At 30.9% G+C, this 27,457-nt stretch overlaps 1 protein-coding gene across 1 annotated transcript in view; it reads left to right on the forward strand.

Moving 5' to 3' along the window:
• Positions 1-27,457, forward strand: part of RIMS2 (regulating synaptic membrane exocytosis 2) — a 631,678-nt gene that overhangs the window by 469,776 nt on the left and 134,445 nt on the right. Inside the window, 1 exon segment of the mRNA XM_079106841.1 lies at positions 7,187-7,287. Within this exon segment, the coding sequence (XP_078962967.1) occupies positions 7,187-7,287 (101 nt within the window).

The raw sequence follows: 27,457 nt of genomic DNA on the forward strand, positions 1-27,457 counted from the left end.
ATTCCATTTTTCACTTGACACATATGAATTTCAAATTTCTTATATTCCTGGAGGCAAAGGAAAGATCATTTTATAAGCAAACACATTATAAGCAATCAAATTGTATTCTTTCATTTGAAATGTGTCAGTTTCTAGTGACCTGAGTAGAAAATTTCTAAAAATTGATTGATTTTCAAATAAGTATTTCTCAAAACTTATGTTATCTTAGCTGCACAGTTAAGGTTAAGTTTTTCTTGCTACTGATAATTGAATACTTTTTCTTGCCCCAGTAACTGAAATAATTCGGCACATAATGTTTATGTGAGTCTTGTGAAATATGTATTTCATGCTATTCTCAATTTAATGTTTCAGTTTTTATTATTCCTTGCATTACATCTACTTTTAGTTAGTGATTTATCTAGCAAAAAGTGTACTTGTTTAAGTGAGGTTCTAGTATATAATATGTAAAGTTTCAATATAAAAATATGTGAAAATTCATCAAAGGCAAGTGATTGTGTACAGATACTACCTTTAAAAATATTTTTGCATAATTTCTTGCCCCATATTTGAAAATGCTAATGTAGAAAGTTTAAAAACATACCAGCTTGGTTTTTGTATTAATGTTTATAAATTGGAAAAGTCTATTTTTTTATTCAGTTTGGAAGCATTTCCTGTTATGTACTTTCAACTAATACATTTAAATACTTCCTTTAACAAATAAACTCATGTCATACTGATAAATTGAGTAATGAATAATTGCACATCTGCATTTTAAAATACCTTTACATTGATTTTAAAAACAGTTTTATCAGATCATAATGCAAACATGTTTTTCAAAATGGATAATATGTAATTCCAGTGACTTGGGAGGCTGAGGCAGGAGGATCATAAGTTCAAAGCCAGCCTCAGTAACTTAGGAAGGGCCTAGCTAACTTGGTGAGATCTTGTCTCAAAATAAAAAATAAAAAGGGTTGGGGTTGTTGCTCAGTGGTTAAGCATCCTGGGATCATTCTCTGGTACTAAAAAAAAAGGGGGGGGGAGGATAATATGAACTTCCTTCCATAAACTTTTGTTTTAAAAATAACATTTTTTGACTTAAGAAAGTAATGTATAATTATGGAAAATCTATAAAACATATATTTACAAATAAAAACCAAATAGCACTTATATATACTTCAAATGTAGAGTGATAGCTGCTAACATTCCGGTATAGAAATCTTTAAATGTTTTTACTCCCTTTGTCTTTTGTATAAGTCATGGGCATGTATTTCATGCATATATATATATATAAATATATATATATATAGTTTTATAATTTTGGTTTCTAAACTGTAGTTCCACATTTTCCATTTAATCTGTTTTTATAATTACAAGTTACAATATCTTTATTTTGAATATATTTATAGATATAGATATACCATCCTCATCACTTTTTATGGATGCATAATATTCTGCAGATGTATCATAATGCAGATATCTAATCACCTATCATTGCACATTTAGTATGTTTTTTCCAAGGACTTCACAATTACCCAACAGTGGTGAAATAAATGCATTTACATCTTTGCATACTGACTTATTTTGGGGGGGAAAATCCTGGAAAGTAGAATTTCAGGCTCTAAAACATGACTATTTAAAATACTTTTGATACACATACAAATATGTTGTATCTTTAAGTAACTTTCTATTGTTGTGCAGCAGGGACTTTGCACATTTTTCACATAAATATTTTTTAATTTTTTAACAGCTGATAAATGATTACCATCCTGAGAAATGCATTTTTTACAGTTACTATATCTTAACCATATACTTAAAACATTCAGTAAAATCAAACCATTTTTCTTCCTGAATTGCACTCACTTTTAAAATAAAATTATATTAAATATTATATACTCTTTCTCATGAGTCATTTTAATTTAATAATTTCTATACTTATTTCTTAGACTATAGAAAGAGAGCATTGTTATTTTTAAAGTCTGTTACACTGAACCTATAAATTAAATACAGTCATGCTTTCTGTTTTGTAATTGTTCCTTAGAAGTAAGCAAATAGCTACATATACTGATTATACATTTTTCTTCATTGCATTTTATTTGGTTCATACCTAAATGATCAATGTAGCATTTGGAAATAAATAACCTGACCCTTTTAATTTTGCTCATTTAAAATACGATATTTCTGTCACTCTCATCATTACTGAGGATCTTCTTTTGTCCTATATTTTATTAGGAAAAATATTTGTAAAACTGAATTCAGTAGGATAACTATCAGAAGTATTTTTTTCCCTTTCCTTGATGGTTTGGTAGGGAATAGTTAATTTTGAAATATGTCTCTTCTATGTAAGTAATATGCTTGTTGAACTTCAGTTAAAACAGTCTCAAGTAATATTTTGATTTAGTATTCAGATTGCATTTATTTTATCTTTATATGTATTTTATGAAAACAAACTAATTTATTAGCTTTTTACTTTTTCTATTTTGTTATTAATGATTTGGATAGCTTCATCAGAAAATATTTGAGATTGGGACTCCTTCACTCTTAAATGAAGCCTCAAATTGGGACAAATATCTTTAATTCTTAACTGGAAAATATTTAATATGTACTTTAAAAAGGATATGATTTAGAATAAATTCAGTTATAAAATGCAAATGGTTAATGATTATTTCACAAGTTCTTGATATTATTTTATTACAAATATGAACAATATTATTTTTTTCTATATTCAAATCATGTCAAGGTAGATCTTGTTTTGTGAAGACATAATAATCAAATAAAGTAGTTACAGATGTGATTATTTGCATTGGAGGCCCTCAGGAAACTGATTGTCACTTAAAAGTTTCGATTTCAGTTCAAGGAAGTACTTTTTATTTTAACTAGAGGACAAATATGTAGGTAATGATGGAAGATAGCCATTAAATTAGTGAAATTTGGAATACTAATCAGTGCAGTTTCTGAATTTAAATAAGACAGTCTTGGAATTCCATGATGCCTCTAATGATGGGTTTCTAAATTTTTATTTTTACAAAATTTGAGGTTCTTTCTTGAGTTTTAATATTGGGCTTAAGAGTTTTCCCTCTTAAAATTCCCAGATTTGAGTATTTTGTTCAAATTTCATGAGATGACTGAATTAGCAGTCCTGCCTATTATAGGATTCAACTTCATTGTGAATCACAGCACTGCCAAACCTGTGTGCTTTCTTCAAAGTAATTTGGGGTGTGAAGCTACTCTGGGACCACAAGAGCACTGTGTGTATGTGTGTGTGTGTGTGTGTGTGTGTGTGTGTGTGTGTGTGTGTGTGTGTGCATATGCATGTGTTTGGAAGAGCAAATTAAAGCTATTACTGTTTACAGTGTACTATAGAAATCACAGAAGGTGTGCTGATGACCTTAGTGTACGTGCAAGCATCTACCGACTTGCTGCTACCTAATTTGGCCATGTTCAGGTAGGTCTTTGAATTAGAAATCCATGTATAAGTTAACATTTTTATTTTTGCATTAACTTGACTTTTAACTTTATGGATACATTAAATAGTTTTTTAAATTAAAAATAATCAGAATTAGTTTATTGATTTAAGAACAGGTAAACTGTGTGTTTGTGTGTGTGTGTGTGTGTGTGTGTGTGTGTGTGTGTGTGTGTGCGTGCGTGCATGCATGCGCGTGTATGGTGCTGGGGATTGAACCCAAGTACTCTACCAGTGAGCTATACTCCCAGGCCCAAAGTAATCCTCTTAAATGACTTGTACCAAATAGATAACTTACAGGATATATGATATGATTTTAAGAAACACATTAATCAGGATCAGCAAGTGATTGAGAAATGGGCTAAGAGCTCTGAGCTTGAGAAAAGTAATTTGAGATATTTATGAATTTGAGATATTCATTTAGCCTTAGTACCTTTTTGTTCTCTGGCTTAAATTTTTTAAAGTAGAAAAAAGGCCTTGATTAATTTAGATGCATTATTAATAAAACCAGTGAGATAAGTCTTGATAAAATACAATTTGTCTTATAGAAATACTAAAACTGATGGAATTCAAGAGGATTTGTATATATACATGTGGAAAACTGCAGAGCTATTTTCAACATAATTTAAGTGAAATCTGGTATTTATGAAACAAAATATTTTCGTAGTTTACAAGTTAATAACATATGAATATTACTTTAATATATTAACAGATTATCACTTTTGGATAGACACAAATATATAAACTCTTGTTGGAAAAATGTTTGTCCAAGAAATCTGATTGTCACATTCCCCTCTTAATTACATTTAATACAGAGTGAAAGTGTTTTAATATTTCATTTGATTTCAAACATATAATGACTAATTTTAACGTATACTTACATTACAAAACCAAATAAAACTACTATACTGGCTTTTGTAATAAGCATTGTTTTTCACACAAAAGAACATGAACTTTTGAGATGCCTAAATAAGTTTGCCTTCTAAACCTATAACCAGCATTTCCTTAGAAAATTCTGAGACTATTTCAGAAATAAATTAACAAATAATAGGTAGAGGGAAATTTGGTGAGTGTTCTGTGGTCAAGTGATTATTCTTTATTGCAGGATATGCAAATTTGTACTGTGACTCAGAGAGAGATACAGAAGAAAAATCTTCCACTGTATCACTTTTTTTCCTTTCATAGAGTAGGCATAGGATAATAGTTGAAAGTTGAGCAATTAGGTGTTCCATTTCTCAACCAGTGCACAGCCCTTCTGTTTGCATTAATTCCTCTAAGTTGTGTTTCATTACAATGAAAAAAACTGGATGAAACCAAAATACTGTTTCTGAACTATTTTCCGTAGATAGAGCAAAGTACCAGCATAGAAAAATGCACTTGCTTAGTGAAGAATTCTCTAAGATGACAAAGGTCAAATCCTGCATCATGCTTGTTCTGTAAATATGGTTTTATTATGTGTGCATTGTCTACAGGCTCACTTTGTTTGTATATTCATTGTTTACAGCTACTTGCATGCTACACTAGCAGAACTGTGTCAGAGTAACTGAATAACTCCAAAATGTCTACAATATTTACTATTGAATCCTTTGCAGAAAATGTTTGCCAGCTACTTGAAGTGTGTATCTAGTAATCAGAAAGAGCTTAATGCAGCTGCTATAGGAAGTTGCCATCCAGAAGTAGTCCCATTGTGAGAACATGCTTATGTTTGTCTATGTATATATCTATATAGCTATATCTGTATGTGTTTAAACTTACTTATCAATGAGTACTATTCATATTTAACATACTGTTTTCTACAGAAATAGCAGAATGAAACTTGTTTTTAGGACCTCCTCTCTCAGCTAGCTAATACTTTTTCAGTATACATACATTTTTTACATATTTTTTTTAGTTGTAGACGGACACAATACCTTTTTTTTAAAATTTTTTTTACACTACCTTTACTTTAGTTTATTTTTATGTGGTGCTGAAGATAGAACCCTGTGCCGCACACATGCTAGGTAAGGGCTCTACCACTGAGCTATAACCCCTGCCCCTCAGTATACATACATTTTTTATGCTGAACTAGTATATTTTTATTCTCTTTTCATTGGAGAAAGTTAATATGTTTACTGCAAATATCTCTTGAGGTACAAACAATTCCACAATTGTAGTTTAATAGATTAACTGATACATATTCTTGATTATATTTCATATTCATACTATGGAGGCATTCACCTGGTTTTATGATTAATATTAGCATGATATTAATATTGTTTTTAAATTTGACAGTCAATTAAATAAACTGTTATTAAATATGACTTAATAGTTTATTAACTACTTATTGCATAGTTGACAAATTTACTGGCATATTTAGAGGTCATATAATGTGAGCTTTTTATACATATGGTTATCCAAGATTTTCTTATTTGTATCAAAGCATTTTCTTTTCCTTTCATATATTTGAATCAGTTTTTACTTAATATTTATAATTTAACAAGAATTATCTAATATACAGCAACATTTTTGCAGGGCAGGTAATAATATTTAAAAATTAAAACATTAAAAATTAAAATATTGGTTCAGGAGAGGATACTGTAGCTTCTAATTAAGCTGGAATATTTTCAATTCCTTTTTCCTTTGTGCTATATTTTAAATCACGTAAGTATTAAAATATTTGTTTTAAAATAAACATGCTTTTTTCTGAATATTTTTATTGTACCTTTAAGTAAGGGGTATATACATCTGTGCATGTTTACATTTTTACCTGAGCACACAGTGTTTGTGAATTTACATGATGACATTTTTATAATGGCTACCCATTTGAGCCTACTAAGCTTATTTTTTCACTACATAAATGTATAGTATATAGTTGAGATTTTTGTTTTCCCATTATAAGTATTTATGAGAAATTGAATTTTTCTATAAAATCTCTTAAAGTCATAAATATACTTTTAAGATCTTTTCATGTTTGCATAAGGAGATATTGCTTACTGAATGTAGTTACACTTCCAAACAAAGTTTTCAAAGACCCTTTTGATGTCTGTAATTGACTTATTTTGAGGTAGCATAAGTTACACAGTCCATTTTTATGATTTAACAGTAGGTTTACCTTTTCCCTTTCTCATCTCCTTATGTCCTAATTTTTTTTTTCTGAAATGATTCAGTAATACTTCATGCCTTTACCAGCATGGTATGTTATCAAGAGTACTATTCAAGAGTCTCTTCCTGGGCCCCAGTTCTAGAAAATTCAAATTAAAAAGTTCTTGATAAATGGATTCACATGTATGCTGGGGCATCTTGCTTAAATACATGACCTAAATTTTATGATAATAGTTTCTAAAATTGTATTTGAACCCAATTTGACTTACTGAAAACTTCATTATCAGTAAATAAATCACAATGAATTGAAAGTCAAGGTTCTTATACTATTGTTATCAAATATGTTTGTTATCAAATATATCTCCCGGGATATAGATGTACCAGAAAGTGTTTTCTATTTAGTTTGGAAGATTTGCTGTCTTTACCTTAAATATGCTTACATTTTATTCAGATTAAAATTATTTTACATATTTCACAATCATGTTTATTTACCAAATTTCATACTTTGAGTAAATCTAAAAAATAGTATGACATTTAATTTGTATATACTACTTGTAGTGAAAGTGATATATTAGTGTAGCATTTCTTCTTTTATGCATCCTGTAAGTAGGAGTCAGAAAAAAAGGAACTAAACATTAATTTTATGGGTTTTTTTCTACTCGATAGGTGCTATGGATATAGAGGAGAGAAATCGCCAAATGAAAATTAACAAATACAAACAGGTAGCCGGATCAGATTCCAGACTGGAACAAGATTACCATTCGAAGGCAAGACATTTTTCTTTTTAAAAGTTGTAAAATAATCAATTAATCATGTGAAGCCATTAGATTCTTTCATATACTGAATATAGATTAGTCAGACACAAACATGATGCAATGGCCCCATGATATTATTGTGTTAAAATTTTTGTGTTTGTATATTAGCTCTTAGGGATAGGCTTTTTCTTATTAAAAAAGATTATTATATAGTATGGGACGTTAAAGATGTGAAGAATGAACTCAGGATTTTTCATTTTATAAAATCTGAAATCCCTCAAAAAATGTTTAGGAAGAACGTCCATTATCTTCTTATGGTTTTTTACAGATTTTTTTTTGTTGAAGATTTTAGTTAAATTTGGTTTATTATTAAGTTATTAAAACAAAATATATACTCTTGAAGTATTAGTAATTGAAAAGATCTTTTAGTAAGAATCTTTTTGAACTACTTCATGGGAATAAGTTGAGGTATGAGGTTTAGCAAAGAAGAAAATACTTCATTGCTTTTTCTCTTCATTACCTTTTTTCAAGTTGTTTTTAGGTTCATGACAGTATTGTATATCATGAGTATCATGTATACTGTGTTATACCTGATACTCTAAATAATAGTGTGAAGGCAGAAGACAATATCAAGAGAAAATAAAATTGGCACAAAACATTAAATTCAGAAGTGAAGTTTGTGAACAAAATGCATAGTGTGAGCTCCTATACACCTGCTTCTTGTGAGACATACATTTTGACCCTGAGCTTCCTAACATCAGCCAAAACAGAAACAATCATCAGTATGATTTTCATTGCTCATACAATTAAAAACAATTTCCTTAGAACAATAACAATGATTCTTGACAGAATTTTATTACAGTCAATTAACCAAAGGAATACTATAAGCTTGGATAAGAATATTTTCCCCCCAAATAAATTTTGATTTCACTCCAATTTATGGATAGTGTGTAAGTCTTCAAAATTGCATAAATTTTGTAAGTTGTGTGGGGGGGTGGATCTACGTATTAGCAAAAGACTAATTACACTAAGCAATATAGTTTCCTATGTATTCTCTTTAAGTAGTGGTTTTTATAGTTTCAAAGTAGTTGCATTCTGATCACCTAGAGAGTTTTGGAAGCAGTTCTCTAGGCTGTCTCCAGACTTGTGGAATCAAAACTCTGTAGTTGGGTCTCCTGTGTTTTGGCATGCATGTTGGGAGATTCTGATGTAAACTACAGTTTCAACACTACTTTTCTAAAGTGAACAGATTGCAAAATTCACTTTAAGGTATTTGGAGTTGACTTCCTCAATTAGGGTTTTCGCTGGAAGCCAGACATGAATAGTGTTATCAAAACATGGAGACTTAAATTTAGAGAATAAATCATTTGACACATTTATAAAGCTTCTTACAGATTCTAACAAATCCTATCAGTGCATAACAAAAACATCATTCTATTTTCTATTGCTGAAATTATGTAGTCAGCTTACTGCAAAATATAATTGTCATTAAAGTACAATTTTTTAAAGGATCCAAAACAAAATCCTATTTTGTATCATTGCAAATTATTTCCTGATTTTGGACTGTCTTGCTGGATGATCTGTCTCCCTATCATCCCTAGGTTGATCTTCTTTATGAGCAGAAAGGGGAATTACAGAGTATTCTTCTTTAGTCAAGGGAATATATAGATTAAATTATTAATAGTTTCCGTATGAACAGTGTCTCAGATTAAAATTTTCAACATCATCCTTCTCTTTTTGTTGAGTGATACTTAACTTGTATTTCCATTCTTTGCTTCCTTATTTTGATTAAAAATGCCGATTATAGACTGTGATGTTGAGCTCTGTGTTTTAAAATATTAGGTCTAATTCCTGGAAAAAAAACATTTAACAGATAAAGGTACTGTTATACAATAGCACAGGGATAAAGTTGTCTCCCCAATGGGTTCCTGGTGCAGGTTACTAAAATAAGTAACCTGCCCAAGTTCACATAGCTGCTAAGTCATGGAAAGTATTATTTAGTACTAATTTGAAATAACTGGGATGAAATCCAAACCCTCAACATATGGAGCATATGCTATACACTTCTAGCTATATTCCTGAAGTTTCAATAAAGTGATTACAAAGCTTTGTGTGGAATCTAATTGAATGCTAGCCTGCTTTTAAAAAACTACAGCTCACATTCTAATTTGCATTGCCTCTCTTAATTTTTCAGTATTTTCGTATGAATAGTTGTAAATAATTCTTACTAAGTTTAAAAGAAAAATCTTCTTAGATGTCTCTATTACAAATATTCATAGAACACTGCCTCTTAAGGTATATAGGAAATTTAAAATCAGATACTATTTTAATAAGAGTAGCAAAAGGCATATGCAGACACCTTTTCTAGTTTTCAGTGCACAATTTCTTAGTGTTTTCTCTCAAAAATTCTACTTAAAATAGGTTTTAACTGTGTAGTTCATATATTTTCCTGCCTATTGCACTCTTTATTTCAACCTGAATGTGATTCATCAGTTGTATTCTAGGCATCAACTAATATTTTTTTCTATAATATTCAATTTTATAGTTCCCCATAGGCCAACTACCTTTTGTGTGTAATATAATGGTAAATTAATATAATCCTCAATAATTTAAAGTCAGATAATGTATTTATACTGAGAATTAGTTTGCAGAATCTTATAATATTTCTTTAAATATTTATTTTTAAAGTTAGCTATGTTTAATATTTTTATATTTTCCAGAAGCCGTATTTGTTATGATGATTTTTTAAGCATTTCAACAGATAATGCTGTACAGTTAATTGTTATAATAATTATTGGAACTCAAGCTTATTTTTTTTTTGTAGTAGCAATACTCTTTTCTTTAAGATCATTTATTGGAAATCTTCCTCCAAAATCACCACAAAGATATTGTACTCTCGTAACACTTATAAGTTTCAATTTATGATTTTTTTCTCTAGAATTCAGAAGCAGTATAACCCATGAGTTACTCTTAACACATCAGATGAGGTCCCAAGCCTATGATAATCCCTTTAACCTATTATCTAATAGAAAAAGTTAACATTCTAGAAGCACAGGACAATGTAGTAAAGGAAAAAAAGTTAAAGAGTTTGTCTCCTTTCATGTGCATGCATGATCCCAGACACTTCTCACCTATATCCTGTTAACTTTTTTCTCAGGTTTCCAGTCCCCTAAGCACAGATCTCAAAGATGTATTGAATAAAGGAACCCAAACAAACTAGTGTAACTAAAATATGATTATGATACAGACTTTTTAGAAAGCCCTTGTAAGTACATATAAAACTAAAATTGATGAAATTATAGATTTTATAAATATAAAATATTTCAGACAGTTAATGACAAATTATTTTTGGCAAGTAGACTGCCGCTTAACAGTTTTATTTTATTGGAGTTTATTCTCTTCTCAACACTGAGACTAGTGTTAAGTGTTTTACATTGACCTGTAAGAACACCGGTGATGGAGACACCGACCGAGGAGAGACAGGTTGAGGCTGGTTAGGCTTGGTCATATATGGGCTAATTAAAAGTTTGATGTTTATGAAGGAAATCTTTAAGGCTCAAATATCATCAAAATGTGACAGCAGTTGTTTGTAGATGAGAGTACCTCCTGTAGTCAGGCACACTCTGCCTAGGGTGGCTTTGGTGGGTTTAGTTTTACATTCTCAGGTTCTTTATCGATTAAACAAGGCTGTGATGTCTATTTCATAGGGCAGAGATATGGATTAACTAAGATGATATATATAAATGGGTTAGCACCTAAAATGCTCAGTAAATGGTGCAGACAAAATTAGTTGTTTTTATAATAAAAAACAGCAAATTTAGGATCTCGAAATGAATATGATGTGGCTCCAAAGAAATAATAAAGAAATAATTAAGCAAATGAAAAGAAGTTTAGCATGTTTCAGATATTTTCAGTTGTTCCCCTTTATTCTCTAATAAAGGGATTTGAGTAGCAGAATTCTCATAGGAACAATCAAAGAATTCATGAATCTTAAAATTAGTTTGAGATTAAAGAAAATATACTATAGCATAATATCTGATGGAAAATTACAAATAAAACTACTGAAATTATGAAATTTGCTATGAAATTCAACATTAAAGGTGACTAGTTCTTGAAATAATTTACAAGCAACATATGGCTACTCTTTCATAGTGATGTCATAAATGGATATGAAAACTGGAAGATTAAATTTGATTTATATAAAGCAAATTTTAAAACAGATTAGATGGCCTTATACAAATTAATAAACATGAAAATGCATGAATTTGGTTATGATGAGGAAAGGAAAATGAGTTATATTTTAATTTTATAGCAATGATTGAAATAGAATGCTTGGGAATTTCTTTTTCTTAAGCAGACAGGTGGAGCTGTTAACCCAATAGCATAGTAAATTTGTGGCAGGGCTTGTAGGCGCTGGAGGAAGAGCAGCTGTAGCAGTATGCTCAGGATACCAAGGGAACTAATATACATGGAAACGCAGATTGTTAGGTTAGGTGAAATCACCTGATAAAATAGAGCAGAGAACTCTAACAAGAGTAATCTCAGTAACCCGACATCTGCCCAAAAATGTCCTGATGGAGTCTGTCACATTTCCCTCCAGGAAGGAATGAAGTGTCCTTCCTCAGAAAAAAAATAGTCTACTGTTTCATGAACACTAGAGTTCAGATTTTCAAAAATTCCTGCTTGGCTTGTCTAGTCAGATATCCAGAAGAAAGACTTATGCTTTTAGATCAGAATTAAGACCAGCTATTCATGGTCAAGGAGTCTTGTCCCTTACTGAATATGCCAGAGAGAATGCTAGTGACTGCCTCTGAATTTCTTCATTAAAACCCACAGTTTCTCTAAACTTCTATTCTACTTTGTCAAACATCTGTATGTATTGTGTATATTTCTGTGTAACCCTGCAATCTGATAGCTTTAGGGTCTATAGTAAAATCCTTAGAGAAACTTCTGGAAATCAGTGAAACTACTGATATGAGAATTTAGTGAGGGGGAAAAAATAGACACAATACTTGAAAGCATCATTATTGCCAGGCTAGTCTACCAGATTCTGAAAAAGTGTGTTGAGTCCTGGATGCTGTCCCAGCTCTCACATTCCCCAGCTGAGGATACATCTCAGGATACCAAGTATTATGTAATTTTCATTGCTTCCTGGCCCCAAACCAGGTCAAACCAACTAGGTTGTCTCACTGCCTTATCCAATTCAGCCATCCTCTGAGCCTTTAATTAGTCACCTTCTGTGTATTTTACCTCATCACTGTATGGTTGTTCCCTTCCCAAGTGTATTTATGAACAGAAATAAGCTTAGATTTTATTTATGAACAGAAATAAGCTTAGATTTTAAAACAGATTATTAAACTGTCAAGAAACTAGTTTTACAATATGGGTCCAGAAGGAAAAGACATATTAGTGGTAATCTTACACCAACGCCTGATTGGTTCAAACTCCTTTACAAAATCAACAAATGGCTGTACAGCTTAATTAAAAGACAATCGCATATTGAAAAGAAAAAGGATAAAATCATATTTTCAAAACCTTTCTTCCTAATTTCCTCTTTTATAGGTTTTTAAAATTCGTGTTTATTTATGAAAGTAGTTTTCTCATTTATTAAACACACATCAAGCTAGAATTTGAAAGTACTAAAAAATCCATATATATTTTTATAGTCTGTCCCTTTATTTCTAAGATAAATAAAGGAAGATAGCCAATATGTCTCCAAGGAAGAAAGAGCCATTGGAAGTATAATTTGTTGCTATAGTTGTGCATTTTCAGTAACTAAAGTTGTGGTCACATTCACAGAAGAACTTCTGAAATCTTGATTATAGTAATAGAGATATATGGGAAATTTTCAACATCACTCTTCAGTTAATTTTTAGGGATTATGATTAAGTACAGAATAGAGAGTAGTGTTGAAAGTGTGGACTCCAAAACTAAACCCCTGAACTTGCCTACTTTGGGCAAGTTATTTAATATCCTTATGCCTCATTTTCTTATTCTGTAATGTATACTGGTAATAGTACCTAACTCATAGAATTGTTTTCATAATTAAGCGTGTGTGTGTGTGTGTGTGTGTGTGTGTGTGTGTGTGTGTGTGTGTATCTTAGAACAGAGCATGGTAAATAATAAATAATCAGTACTTGTTTGCTGCAATATGATAATGTTGGTGGTGATGATGATGATGATGATAGTAGGGAAGAAAAAGAATTGCTATATCCAATAGATAACTTGCTTTATTAAAACTCTTGGAGATTTAGTCTTATATGCTGTCTTTAACAATTTAGTACACATAGATAAATTTATCTGTAAGGTAATCTTAAAGTTAATAGGCAGAAAGGGAAGAAAGGTGAAAAATTAAGATATTATTTAAAAAGCCTAAAAATTTCTTCATCCTTTTTTGCCAACCTAGCTAAATTTTTATCTACCCAAATTGTTACCTTATGATTTCTGTCCTAAAGAGCTGGATATACTTCAACTTAAATTCAAATATCTATCTGTTAGTGTAGATATAGATAGATATAAAATTATATTTGCATGGAAGTTTTATACACACACACTATAAATCTCTGAGCCAGGGAATTTCTGTTCTCCATGTTTTGTGATGGAAACAACCATATTTATTTCTTCCTTATCTCATAGGAATATATATATAACATATAAAAGATCTATAGTTTAAAACTTAGTAATTTTAATGAGCTTTTAGAGATTTTATATTTTATGCTTTGTCTTTGATTTTGAAAGTTTCTAACCTTAGTGTCTTTTTTTCTCTTAACACATTGTGTTAGTTTGCTAGGGATTTCATAAAATACCACAAACTACATGGTTTAAACATAGGAATTTATTTTCTCACAGGTTTTGGAGGCTAGAAATTCAAGATCAAGGTTTCACCAGTGTCAGTTCCTTCTGAGGCCTCTCTTCTTAGCTTGCAGATAGCTGCTTCCTTGCTTGACCTTAATATGATTTTTCCTCTGTTTACATCTATGTTCTGTATCCTTGTTTTGTAAGGATACCAATCAGATTGAATTAGGATCCACCCAAGTGACCTCATTTTACCTAAACTACCTCTGTAAAGATCCTTTTTCCAAATACTCTCACATTCAGGGGTACTGGCTTCAATATAAGAATTTGGGAGGCATTCAGTTCAGTTCATAACACATCTACGCAAAGAAGCTAATGGTTTTCTAAATTAATGCTTTAATATATTTTGAAAGCATGCTTTAATGTATTTTGAAAGCATATTTGATTTTTTGAACATTTTGATCTCTTTGATTTTTGTTGCTTTTCTCTTTCTATTTCTTAGTGGTTTTCTTTTCTTTATTCTTTCTTTCTTTTTTTAGTCATAGATAGATGGACACAAAATCTTTATTTTTATATGGTGCTGAGGCTCCAACCCAGTGCCTCACGTGTGCGAGGCACATGCTACCTACTGAGCCTCAATGCCCCCAGCTCTTCTTGGTAGTTTTTCCAACTACCTTTTCAAGTCCTTGGAGGTAAAAATATTGTGGTTTTGTGTTTGCAAGTTCATTTTTAAAGTTATCTCTCTTAAGTCATGAAACACATTTAAATATGGTTTTCCTAGCTATAATTTCATGCTGACATTCAAGCATGAGTTCAATTCTTTACATTTAGTTGTGAATTTCTACCTCATACCATGTAGTCATATTTCAGGTTAGGAAGTATAAAAATAATATCCTTTTTGTTATGAAGAAGTCATTCAGATGACTAAGATAGCAACTTATGTGTTGAAGACACTATAAAATACAGGAGATATTGTTATTTCTTCCCCTTTAGTAAATACATTTCTAAAAACTAACAAAAAAAAGAATTTAAAATTGCATCTAACTACCTACAGATTAAAGGACCAATCTATGGACAATTGCTGCTATTGCCAAGAGCATAATTTCTTTCTATATATTGCCTAAGAATACACAGGCAGGAAAAAAAACGTTCTTACATTTGCTTTTATCAGTCCTTCAGAGATAGTTTTGCTAACAACTATAATATCCTACAGCAGGTGAATGATATGGATCATAGAAGGGAAGGAGATCTTGCTGTATGAAATCAAGGAGAATATGGGAAATAAAGAAGGAACAAAATGTGATGAAATAGGATAGAATTGTTCTTTCTAATCTTGTTCCATTTAGCCTGATAGGATTAAATATGGAGGTGTAAATACACCAAATATAAGAATATCCAAAAATGTAAAAACATATATAACTTTCTGATCCAACTTTGGTATTTATTCCCTTAAAAAATACATAAGTTCTATTTTACATGCTGAGTACTTTCTTGTCTTTCATATTAAACTATGCATTTCTTGAGAATAGGGACTATATTTTATTTATCTTTGTAGTCTTTTCAGTGGCAGATATTTGGCCTTGCCCATAATAAACTCCCAATAGGATTTTTTTTCCAATGGGGATAGTCAATGAACATGGATAGGATAAGGAGGGAAAACTAAAATGGTAAGGGTAGGGTGATTTGGAAAAGGTTTCAGATGTGGTTAATTTTAAACATTTTGTACCAATATAAGGACAAAATTCGATCTTCAGGGGAAGATTATGGGTAGATTATTGTGTAAGAGAAACAGATTTTCTAATGGGTGTATGTTTATAGATTTTTCGTCTAGAGTTAATCATAGAATCCTGGAAAAGATTGGACAGATTTGATTTAAATTTTGATTTTATAACATATGATAAGACTTTGGACAATTTGCTTGATAGTTCTCAATATCACAGATTTTTTTTCTCTTTGCAAATTGAGGGACACTTGTAATATGTAAGGCACTACACATATTTCATACTTTCACTATATATTAACACTTGGATTTTTAGGAAATTTCATCTCTAATTAAGCAAATCATTGTATTTCATAGCCTAATTTTTAAAGTTTGAAATAGATTTTTTATATTTCCTTTCTTTTAATTCTAATGTTAGAAGTAATCTCACAAATGCTTGAATCTATATTCTTTTTTATGAGCTTATTGTATAATAATTATGGTTTAAAGAGATGAACATATTGTATAATAATTAATTTTGAGAAGTTTATATGTATAATGTCTGTTAGTTTTCATAAAATAATTCATAGCCAAGTTTGAACTTACACCTACGTCAAAACCTTTATTCAATCAGAGTGATCACCTAGGACAACATGGAGCCATTCCTATATATAACTTCAAATTAATTCAGCTCATTGCACCTTGAATATCTATAATTTTATTATTAATAGCTTGTTTGTAAGTGCATGATTAGTTGTAATTTTCTTCATTTGGAAGGACTAAATTCTTGGTAAAATGAATCTACTAATGTTTTACTAAACATTCATAAACTTGATTATTTCAATTTTATCAACTTTGTAGGTTGTAAAATAATGCTTCAGTCTTATTATGATGTAGTTAACCTTGGAATATGTTTCATATTAGAAATTTTTGGCTGGTGATAACTTCAGAGGGTAGAAATATATGTTATTAGAAATGTTACCTGTAATTATTATAGCACTAGGCCAAGCACATGGGAGTACCCAGTAATGGTAGTTATTTTTTATTTATTTAACATATGAGGTAGGAATGATTAAAAAAAAGTAAAGAAAACCTGTGAGTTGAATTTCATTTTGATGGGCAAATAAAACCCCACTAGCTCAACACAACTTCCTAACAATAAAGATGGCTATCATTTCATTATTGGGCATTTTCAGGTCATATTTCAATAACTAGAAATGCTTACATCATGCTCCAGGGCATAGTCATATAAGAAAATACTATTTCTAGCTGGACATGGTGGTACATAGCTATAATCCCAGCTACTCCAGAGAGTGATGTGACAGGATCACAGAAGGGTAGTGTGAGACTAGCCTAAGCAACACTACGAGACCCCAATGTCCAAAAATAAAAAAAGAATTATAAGAAAAAAAGTTACACCTTATTAAACTTTTTCCATTTTCTGTCCCTCCCCTCCTTTCCCTGCCCCCAAAATATCACCTGACTCTTTAAACAATGTATAGAAGTTATTTAAATATTGCATAAAACATCTTTATTCAAGTCAATTTGTATGGTATCATTTTGGGTTTTGTAAGGTTAACTTTCTTTAAATCCATCCAGTTATACTTGTAATGAGTGTTGTTTAGTGTCATTGTACACTAAACATCATTTTAAGTATATTTCTTAACATATTAGTAAAGGAAGGAAGTCTTAAATTTAAAATATATACTTAAAGTAGAAAACAATATGCAAATATTTTAAAAAGAAATGACAAGTTCTAAATTTGTTTTCCTAGTGTCTTATTAAAAGTGAGGCAAATTATAGTTGGTGGTTTTTTAAATGAAAAGGATAAGACATTAATACAACAATCATACAATCTTAATCAACTCACTTCATTTCTCTGTTTCTCAGTGTTCTCCTCTGTACTTTGAGGAAGTTAGATAAAATACCCTCTGAGGTTTCTTCAGACTTAAAATACTGATTTTCTTTTAAATGACAATGAGAAGTGAGTAACTCCAAGTATGCTTTAGCACCACATAATGTTCCTGGGCTTTTCTCTTAAACAGGCATGGTGATCTGAGTTCTCTTTTGCATATCTGAACATATTTTGTAATCTCGGTGGACACTTAGTATCTTCAACTTCCACGCAACTACAGAACTGCTTGCCTGAAGTGTCCCTGAAACTGATAGACTAGTTCAGGATTCTGACTCTGCAGCATTAAAAGGAAAAATATTGCCAGAGAAACAACCAAATGGTACACACATACTAAAACAAAGGAAAGAGTAAAATAAGAAAGAAATTAAGGAAGGAAGCAAGAAGGAGTTAAAGGAGGGAAGAAAAGAGAATGTGAAAGGAAGCAAGAGAGATGGAAGGAGGTGAGCAAAATCCTTCCAATGTAGGAGTTCATAATCTAAGTAGGGAAACATGGATGTGAGTAATGCTTATACAAAAAAGGCTGTGTTAATTGGTGCAATAAAAGAAAGCCATACAAAGGATGAATAACAAGAGAAATAGTCATTTATCTTGGAGATATTTGGGATTATGTTTAATGAAGTAAAGGATATGTCAGACAGAGGGGAGAGAGTAAGCAAAGTTATAAAGACATATGAGGACTAAAACCTTGTTTAAAGAACAGATAGTAGTATTTTATGGTGTAAATGTACAACAAATTTGGACACATATAAGGAAAAAAGAGTGGAAAATTTAGCTGGGACCAAATTTTAAATTTGAATCTCTCATTTAAAATTATAAAATATTGTTTTATACTACACTATTTTATTTTTATGTTCTGCATTATTTTGTATAATTTTAAATATTTTAATGTCTTATATTTAATATCTACATTAATTTAATATCTACATTCATAGTCTATATTATTTTTCTATATTTTTATAACTCAAAATTATAGAACTATAGTATATGAAATGTGCTTTTAAAAGATTACTCTAATGGTATATTTAAGATGTATTTGAAAGTAAATTAAAGGAATCCCTTTAGAGGCTACTTCTATAATCCAAGAAAGAAGTAATTGTTTCTCTTTGCTCCTGATTTGACTGTTGACTTCATTCCAAATGATCTTTGTGTAGACACAACTAACATTGCTCTGTTTTCTTACAAAGGGTAAAAATATTGGGCCTCTTCCTGATTTTCAACAGAATGTAATTATTTCTTCCCTTTGTCTTAATTTGATTAAGGTCAGGGCAATTCTGAGGCCCTGTTTTTTCAATTTTATGTAGATATTCGGGATATTATTTAGCTTTAATTCTCTTCCATACAAGTACCTTAAGTTACTCTGTTACCTTCTAATATACTAATAATTGACAGGGACCCCCCAACTCTTTATTCTCACAATCCATTAATTTTTGTTGCGTTTCTGCCTGCTTCAGATTCCCAGAACATTGGTCCTATTGCTCTGTTCTTATGTCTTATTCCTATTTCAACTTTTGAGATGTTAGTTTACTACTCAATACCTATAATAATCTATACCTTGTATTCCAATAAGTATACAAATGTTCTTTAAAAAATTATGAAAGTTATATAGTAAGCCATGTAATATTAGATGGTTACAAAAGACCAACTATCATGAATTTTTGTGGTTATGGAGAATTTCTTTATGATTTTTCTTAATTCTGTCTCAATCTTACAGGTTTCTTACCTGAGTTCTTGGATGGAGAAGCATTTAATCATAACAATGATATTAGTGTTTTAATATGGTCTAGATCCTTAAATTTAAATTAGCAGCTGAAATTTTGTTCTACCCTTTCTTTTATTTGGTACAAATGAAATTATTTACTCTTAAGGGCTTGTTCCCAGACAGAACAGAGGGAGATGTTGCTTTTAATATCAAAATGAGATATTGCTATTTTTATATGTAAGGATTCTTCAACTTCTGAGAAGAACAGCTTTAAAGAACAGTTCTGGATTGAGGCAGAAATTTCAGACAACATGTTTGAATTACTGAATAATAAAGGGCATAAAATCTAATACTAACTAAAGCTGTTGAAAAGAAAGTCATTTATCTTATATGATTACATCTAAATCAATAAATGGCTAAGTGTTGATATTGTGTGCTTGTGTGTGCACACGTGTGCAAAATTTTTAAAAAATTACTCTTAGCAGATATGGGAAAGAAAAATGATATATAAAATGTTCAAAAATTGTCAATCATAATAATGATAATTATTTTTCTTATTACCAAACATAAATAAAATTATAAAAGTCAAGTCAGGTTAACAGTTTCAAAAATGAAAAGACACGAATTTCCCAAGTCAGGTTTAATGGTATCCTATCCTAAGTAAATAAACCAATCGGACATCAAAGCACAATGCCCTATTTTTTTAATGAGACATGAAATTAAGAACCTATTTATAGAATTTTAATAGCCATTTTCAAGTATTTTAAGTTATGATAAAGTAGTTGAGATTATACTTCAATGATGGTGAAAATTATTATCATTTTTCAGAGCTTCTTTAGTTTCATGAAGAACTATGTCTAATTATTGTCATGATAAGTATTTACTATATGTTAAGACCTGTGATCCCATTTAAAGTTCACACTTGGCCTGTGAAAAAGATATTATCTACTCCTTAGATCTAGACTCAAAGAAGTTGAGAGACTTGCCCACAATTATATCGCTTCTTCTAGGTGGAATAGCAGTTACACATCCATGTGGTATGGTCATTATGATATGTTTCCTTTTATCATCAATATTGGATGATTACATCATGATTTTCATCGATATTATTGCTTAAAGAATGTGTCTCGCATTTATTCTTTTTCTATTCACACATAATGAATATACATAATAGTGGAACTCATTGTTATGAGGAATATATCTTTATTTCATGAGATCATAAAATATTTTTTCTGACACAAACTAAGAAAAGTGGTATATAAGTCAGGTTTGCATTCAACTATTCATTTTAAAAAATACTGACTAAATTATCTGAATCAATAAGGGATTTTCTTTATTCACACAAAACTTCCAAATAGTAACCAGGGCTGGTGCTCCTTCTGAATTAGCAAAGCACTGTCTTCCTGCTCTGTTCTTAGAGTTCATCCCCATTTTGATGCAATGGCTACTGCACCTGATGGCTCATATTTAAATTCCAATCAGAAAGGAAAGAGAAGAGGGAAAGGCAAATGGCCATACTAGCTGAATCAGCCCACTGTAATCAGAAAATTATAGCTCTTCTCAAGCCCCAACCCCTATCTTCCTGCACATATTTCAGGGGCTAGACAAGTCTAAGATTACCCTGGCTATAAGGAATCCTGGCAAATGAAGTTGTTTTGTTTTATTGTTGTTGGTAGACCAACAGAATAAATCTGGATTCTTTTACTAAACAACAAAAAGGGAAAAAGCATATTCATTAGCATGTAGACATTCATTAGTAACTGCCACAAATGCTTAGGTGTTAAGTAGTCTATTTGCTACCTGAAAGAATGAAAACCTATTCATAATCCCAAATGGCTTAATATTGAGATGATATTTGTTTCCACTAAATGAATAAGCAATATTTCTTGACTGACTAAAATGGAGGACATTGAAGAAGGAGAAATTGTAGTTCACAAATCATCTTTTAGATATCCAGTTGGATATTAAGCTTAATAAATAGTGCAGGGAATATAAGGGATACAAGAATTATTTGGGGGTGAAAGAGAATAGATTTGCTTTTTATCATATTGAACTTGACAAACCAACTACAGGAGATATCCTGTTAGCATCTATAAATATAGGTATGAACCTTGGGAGAGAGGAAAGGGCAAAAGGTAGTAGTCATTATGTGGTTAAAATGGATTAGGTAATTAGACAATGATTAGATTATCCTATAGCAGTATATTTATTGTTAACAAAAGAGGGTTAAAAATGGGAACTTTGGGAAAGCATAATTTAAAATAAGGGTGAGGAAAAGTGACACCAGTAAATGAGATTAAGAAGGAATAGTGGGGAGGTAGCAGAGAAATTATCAGTAACATTTATCTCAGAAGCATTTCAAGGAGAGGAGAAAAGAAAACTAAAGATGCCTTTGGCTGGTGAAATTGGAGATTATTGTTTTGTTTTTAGAACATTTTCAGTAAATGATAGGTATAATGAGTTAAGAGTTCACTGATTCTGAATAAAATTGTAAATTCATTTGTTAAAGGCAAAGGCATAAACTCCACAACTACCTGAAATTTGTAAACCTGGGATTCCATTGTAGACCTGGTCTTCCTGCCTCTGAATTTTGAGAAATCAATGGAAGTAATGTTTCTCAAGGATGAAAAAATTGCTAATAGAAGTTCCCACAAAGGGAAGCCTTTGGAAGAGTCACGACTGGCAACAAATTCTCCAGGAGAAATTATTTACCTCCCTTAACTTTCTTCAGGCCAGGAGAAGTAGTTCTTTAGTAAGTCTAGATCTATGTGTTAATGGCTACCTTTTCTTTGATTATAGTTTTTTACCTTAAGCTGTTATCTTAGCTCTTTCATGTTTCAGAAGTTTCCCTAGATAAGTAAATTACAGATATGGTATCTTCTTTTTCCTTACTTATTTTTTGCTAAGGAGTCTGGAGTTGTGTCTCTGTTTTTAAACTCCACATCCAATGGTGTGCCCAATCTGCACAACAGTGACCACTTGGTAACTTAAAATCAGCGATAATGGGAGTTTTTATACCATAGAAATCAGCGAAGTCTGTAAATTAAAACTTATTTCCCTAGAAAGTTCATTGTTAAATTTATCAGAACACCACTGCCTACACTCACTACAGAGAATGAAATTGTTAAAGTGACTAAATTCTATGAAACTATAACAGTATCTTGTACTCTGACTTGATACTTTGTCCAGTGTATTGCCCAGATAAATGTCAGCCATTCCATTCATTTGATTCATTAAATATTCATTGGGTTCCTTCTGTGTACCAGACACTGATGTAGATAATAAGAATTTTTAAATGAATAAAAGTTATTAACCTCAGGGAGCTTATAATTTACCAGGGTAGGTAGGTAGGTAGGATGAATGGATGGATTCAGGAAGGGGTGGATGGATGGATGGATAGATGGATAGATAGACAGATAATTGATAAAAGACTTACATGTGCTACTACATAAAACTGTAATAAAGGCTTGATTAGTAGTTTAGAAACACTCAAAGCAGTGATTAATTTTCCTTTAGTGAATTAAGGAAGACTTCACAAGAAGATGACATCCAAGTGTCCTGGAGAATGACTAGATTTATCTTATAGAGGAGGCTCTGAGTATGGGTCATCCAACCATAGCCCCTCTGTCTGACTCTAGCTACCACAGAAGTCACCTCATAAGGTTTGGGAAGATTAAATAAAAGCAGCCTACACATATTATTTAAATCAGTGCCTTTCATGGGGCATACATATAATAACTGTAGCTAATTTATTACTGTTCTGATTGAAGATTCCATCATGGCTGAAGATCATCAAAAGAGAAAACCCAGAGCCTCCATCTGCAATGAAAAATTTAGAAACTTGACTGCTTTCCAAACTCAGCCATAATATTCATTAGACTCAGCTTTATTCCTGAACTCTGCTCACCAGGAATCTTTCAAGTCGGGATTTCATTTGCAGAATATTATTTACAAGACTAAATCTTAAATAAGTTCTCTCTGCCTTCTCCTTCCCAAGTAGAGACCATGATCACATAATGCCCTCTTTAGGAGTCATATCTAAACAAAATTTTATCTGCAAGCTACAATTTCTGTATAACGTAGCATTCCATTTAAGTACTGTGCCTTGGGCAGGACAGAGAAAAAAGTCATCTGAAAGTAGCTATCTAAAGGCGAATACCTGTGATTCCTGTACTATCAAAGGGCAACAAACACTAGCTTTGAATTACAATGGCAAAAATGAGAATCTTCTTGCTCACATGATTATTTAATTGATTGCATTGTAGAAGTCCCTCTCCCTCTGTTTTCTCCTTTACACTCCCAGACTGATATCAAGATTCCTGTTCAAAACTTCAGCCTTCCCTTACTTTTACAAAGATTATGCTTGCACCTAGTTTTTTTCTATATTTCAATTAACTAATTGTTTTTCCTCCAGGAATATGATTTGAAGATTCCTCCAGGTATTTTTGATAATATAAAATATACTTGTATTCAAAATTGGACTTCATTACTGCCCAGTATTTTTCAATAATCTCTTCCTTACACTGACATTTTATACAATATTTTATGGTGACATTTTTAAAATTGAAGATAAGTAATTTTTTAGGAAACATTCATAATCCTATCTCATCTTTTATCTGAGAAAGTTCATGTATAAAGGTAAACAACCAGAGTTGAAGAGATGTTATAGAAAAATTAAACTAGGAAATTACCTAATCTAAGAACTTCAAATGAAATATTGGAGAAAATGATATATTTATTTTAGAAATATAATTTTTTAAAAGTATATCATGCTAAAGTTTTAATAATAACCTAATTTTCAATAGAGCTTTGCAGATACACTGTTACTTTTCACTAATTTTAGATACATAGGAAGAACATTCACTTTTCGAGGCCACTTAGGAACTCCTTAGAGTCTGCAACATCTGAAGAATAGTCATTTCTTGTAAAATTTTCTAGCTCATGACCTGCTTAATAATAATGTACAAAACATTAAAGTGTTGTCGGGAAAGACTTCTTCACTTTTTTTCAAGATTTTAATGATCTCCAGTTGGAACAGTTTTTAGCTGAGATTATGAATCTTCTTTGGTTTTGTTCCACTAAAGGAAAAAATGACCATATCACTCATTGTTCATCTGTCACCTGTATAATAGTACATAGTAATTATTTAAAGCATTTAATGTATAGTGCCAAGTTACACCAACCAATTCCTAAATAATTAAATTTACTTATTCACATTCATAGTTGATTATGGTGGTATAATAATAATTTAACTCCTTGAATCTATTTCATGGTTAAAGTGTATAACTTTCGTTTATCATATTAGAGTAAATGCAGAAACATATTAAACCATTTTAAACATAAACTCTAGCATTAGGTCATTTTATTAATTAGGTTTCTAGGGAGAGGTTGTATATGTGGAGCTGTTTTATTATAAATATGGTCAAAATAGATTATCTGATAATTTCATTTATACAAGTTTTTTCCCATATGAGTTCTTTCTCACTTTACAAATTTTTCATTCTGTTTATTACATATCTATTTGTAGTGGAAGCCTGCACTATATTCACTCATTCTTCATTACTTATAAGTGAACAAAAGGTTTGCATTTAATGCAAACCTTGAATAGATAGCAGAATATCATCAAACTAGAGCTTTTAGCTAATTTCTGTTCCTTCTTCATATAAATTATTCCATTCAATGCCTTTTAATTTATTGGCCTTGTACTTTATGCACTGGAAATAAACATCTGTCATTTGCTAAGCAGACTATTGAGTATTTTGAGCATAGATTTTTAAAGAATCTTAGGATGGAAGATATTCTTATATTATTGCTAAGAAGGTCAAACCTCAGGGATTAGATTAAGTCTAATCAAATATTTGACTTTTAGGTGATAAGAGAGATACAGGGATGAAGATATTGTCCTGGCTTTCAGAAGTATGTTTTCTAATAAAGGGTTTGAAAATTGAACATGAGCTATCTATTCACATGTTCATGTGCATGTGCACATGTGCACACGTGTGGACACACATGCACGTGCATACACACACACACACACACACACATACCCCTATAAGAAGAGTTAGTTACCTGATGGATTATATATAAAAGGCATGAAGCTAGTATGAGGAATTTTATCTTTCCTTAAACTTTGAATATCAAAACTTAACTCAGCAAACAGGATTATATGACAGTTCTCCACCAAAGAAATATGTAATGCATACCCTGCTCGTGTGTTATAGAAACTAAACAAATTCTTAAACCTTAAGTTAGCCTATATGTTGCTATGAATCATAGTAGCAGTACCAAAAGTTATGATAGAACTAAAAAGATAAAAGCAAAATAAGAACTTAACTACTGAAATACAAGAGTCAAATAAGCAATTAGGATTCAGAAATTAAGGCAAAAAGGAAAAATCAGATGAGAACCTTCAGAGGAGCATTGGATACACCAGCACCAAATAGCTTTGGATAGCTGGATAATGTAGAGACAAATATTAAAAGTGAGGCATGTTCTATGCCAGTCAAGAAGTGTCATATATGTTTCCTGAGGAGCAAAAGCTATTCCTCATCCTGTAGTTGGGATTCCCTATAAAGTGATGGGATATGGAGGAGCCTGGCTGAAATGGGAAAGGATGTACTGGGATTTAGTAGCAAAGTTGGGTTTAATATTTTAAATTTGCTTTATAAGCATATTTTCTGAAACAAATTCTTGGGCATATTTAGTAATAGTGGTATTTTTATTGTAGTTTTAGATAGTCTTAAAATGATGTGTTTATTTTGGTGTGTTTTGTCTAATATTTGTTTAGCTAAAGATATTCCTGGAATTGGTGTGGGCCAGTATCAGCTACTATCTAATCATCATCATCATCACTGTCATTTTTTAAGTACTTGTTATGTGTCAAATATTGTGCTATTTGCATGCATTGTTTTATTTAATTCTTGAAGCAAGCTTAAGAGGAGGGTACTGTTGTTATCCATATCTTAACAGATGAAAAATTGACTCATAGAAGCAATTGAACCAAGAAAACAAACATAATAATTTTTTTGTACCTAGGATTTACACCAGTGATTCAGTTTCATCAATAGCATTGGCTCTATTTTTTTTTAAATATATTTTTTAGTTGTCATTGGATCTTTTATTTTTTTATTTATTTATATGTGGTGCTGAGGATTGAACCCAGGGCCTTGCACATGCTAGGCAAGTGCTCTACTGAGCCACAATTCCCATTCTTAATGACTGTGTTATTACTCTTACTGCCTCCTAGAGTTAAAACTTTTAGTTTTTCCATTGATTTTAGAAAAACTAATAGTCTCATGAGTAAAAGTACATGAGAAATACCCAAACTGTGTTTCTGTCCAGTTATAAAGTATTTTCAGTGAAATAATAGTAGGTGTCTTCTCTATTTAATTATAAATTAAAAATATAGTACAGTATCTACTGAACAATTTCATAGCTTTGAAATATTTCTCGAAACTGATTATATAAATGAAATATCCAAAATATAAGTAAAATGAAAGATTTCCACATATTTCTCAACTTGAGATAAAATTTTCTTACAAAAATGTATGAGAAATATATTAATATACAATATAGTACATACTTATTATGTGTATATACTATGTAGACAGATTTATTGCATAGATTTCATTGGCTCCACCCATTACAATATTGTGCTACATGAAGGCTTAACTAAATTTTCTAGTTTTTTTTAAATTGTTTGAAAAATAATATCATGAACTAAATTCTGTTCAGATAAGTCTACTCTAGGTAAATGGTGTTTCTTTTAAAAGCAAACACTATCATTCTTTTTAAATAGACATTTTCCTGATAAAAGACAACATTTTTAAGGCAACAGTTTTTAAAATAATTTAATCATATTCTTATTGATAATTGAGAGTTTATCTAATAAAGTAGATTATGAATGGCCAGTTATCTAATTAAAATATGTTTCTAGATTAGTGGATTTGATTATTAAAATATTATGAACCCTTAGAAATAATCCCTTCATTTGACATTTTAAGAAAAGGATTTTAACAGATCCTTATTAACTTAAAATAAGTGTAAGTATATACTGGGATGTTCTGAGGGAAAA

The sequence above is a fragment of the Sciurus vulgaris genome (genome assembly GCF_902686455.1).
Source record: "Sciurus vulgaris genome assembly, chromosome: 1".
NCBI classification, from domain to species: domain Eukaryota; kingdom Metazoa; phylum Chordata; class Mammalia; order Rodentia; family Sciuridae; genus Sciurus; species Sciurus vulgaris.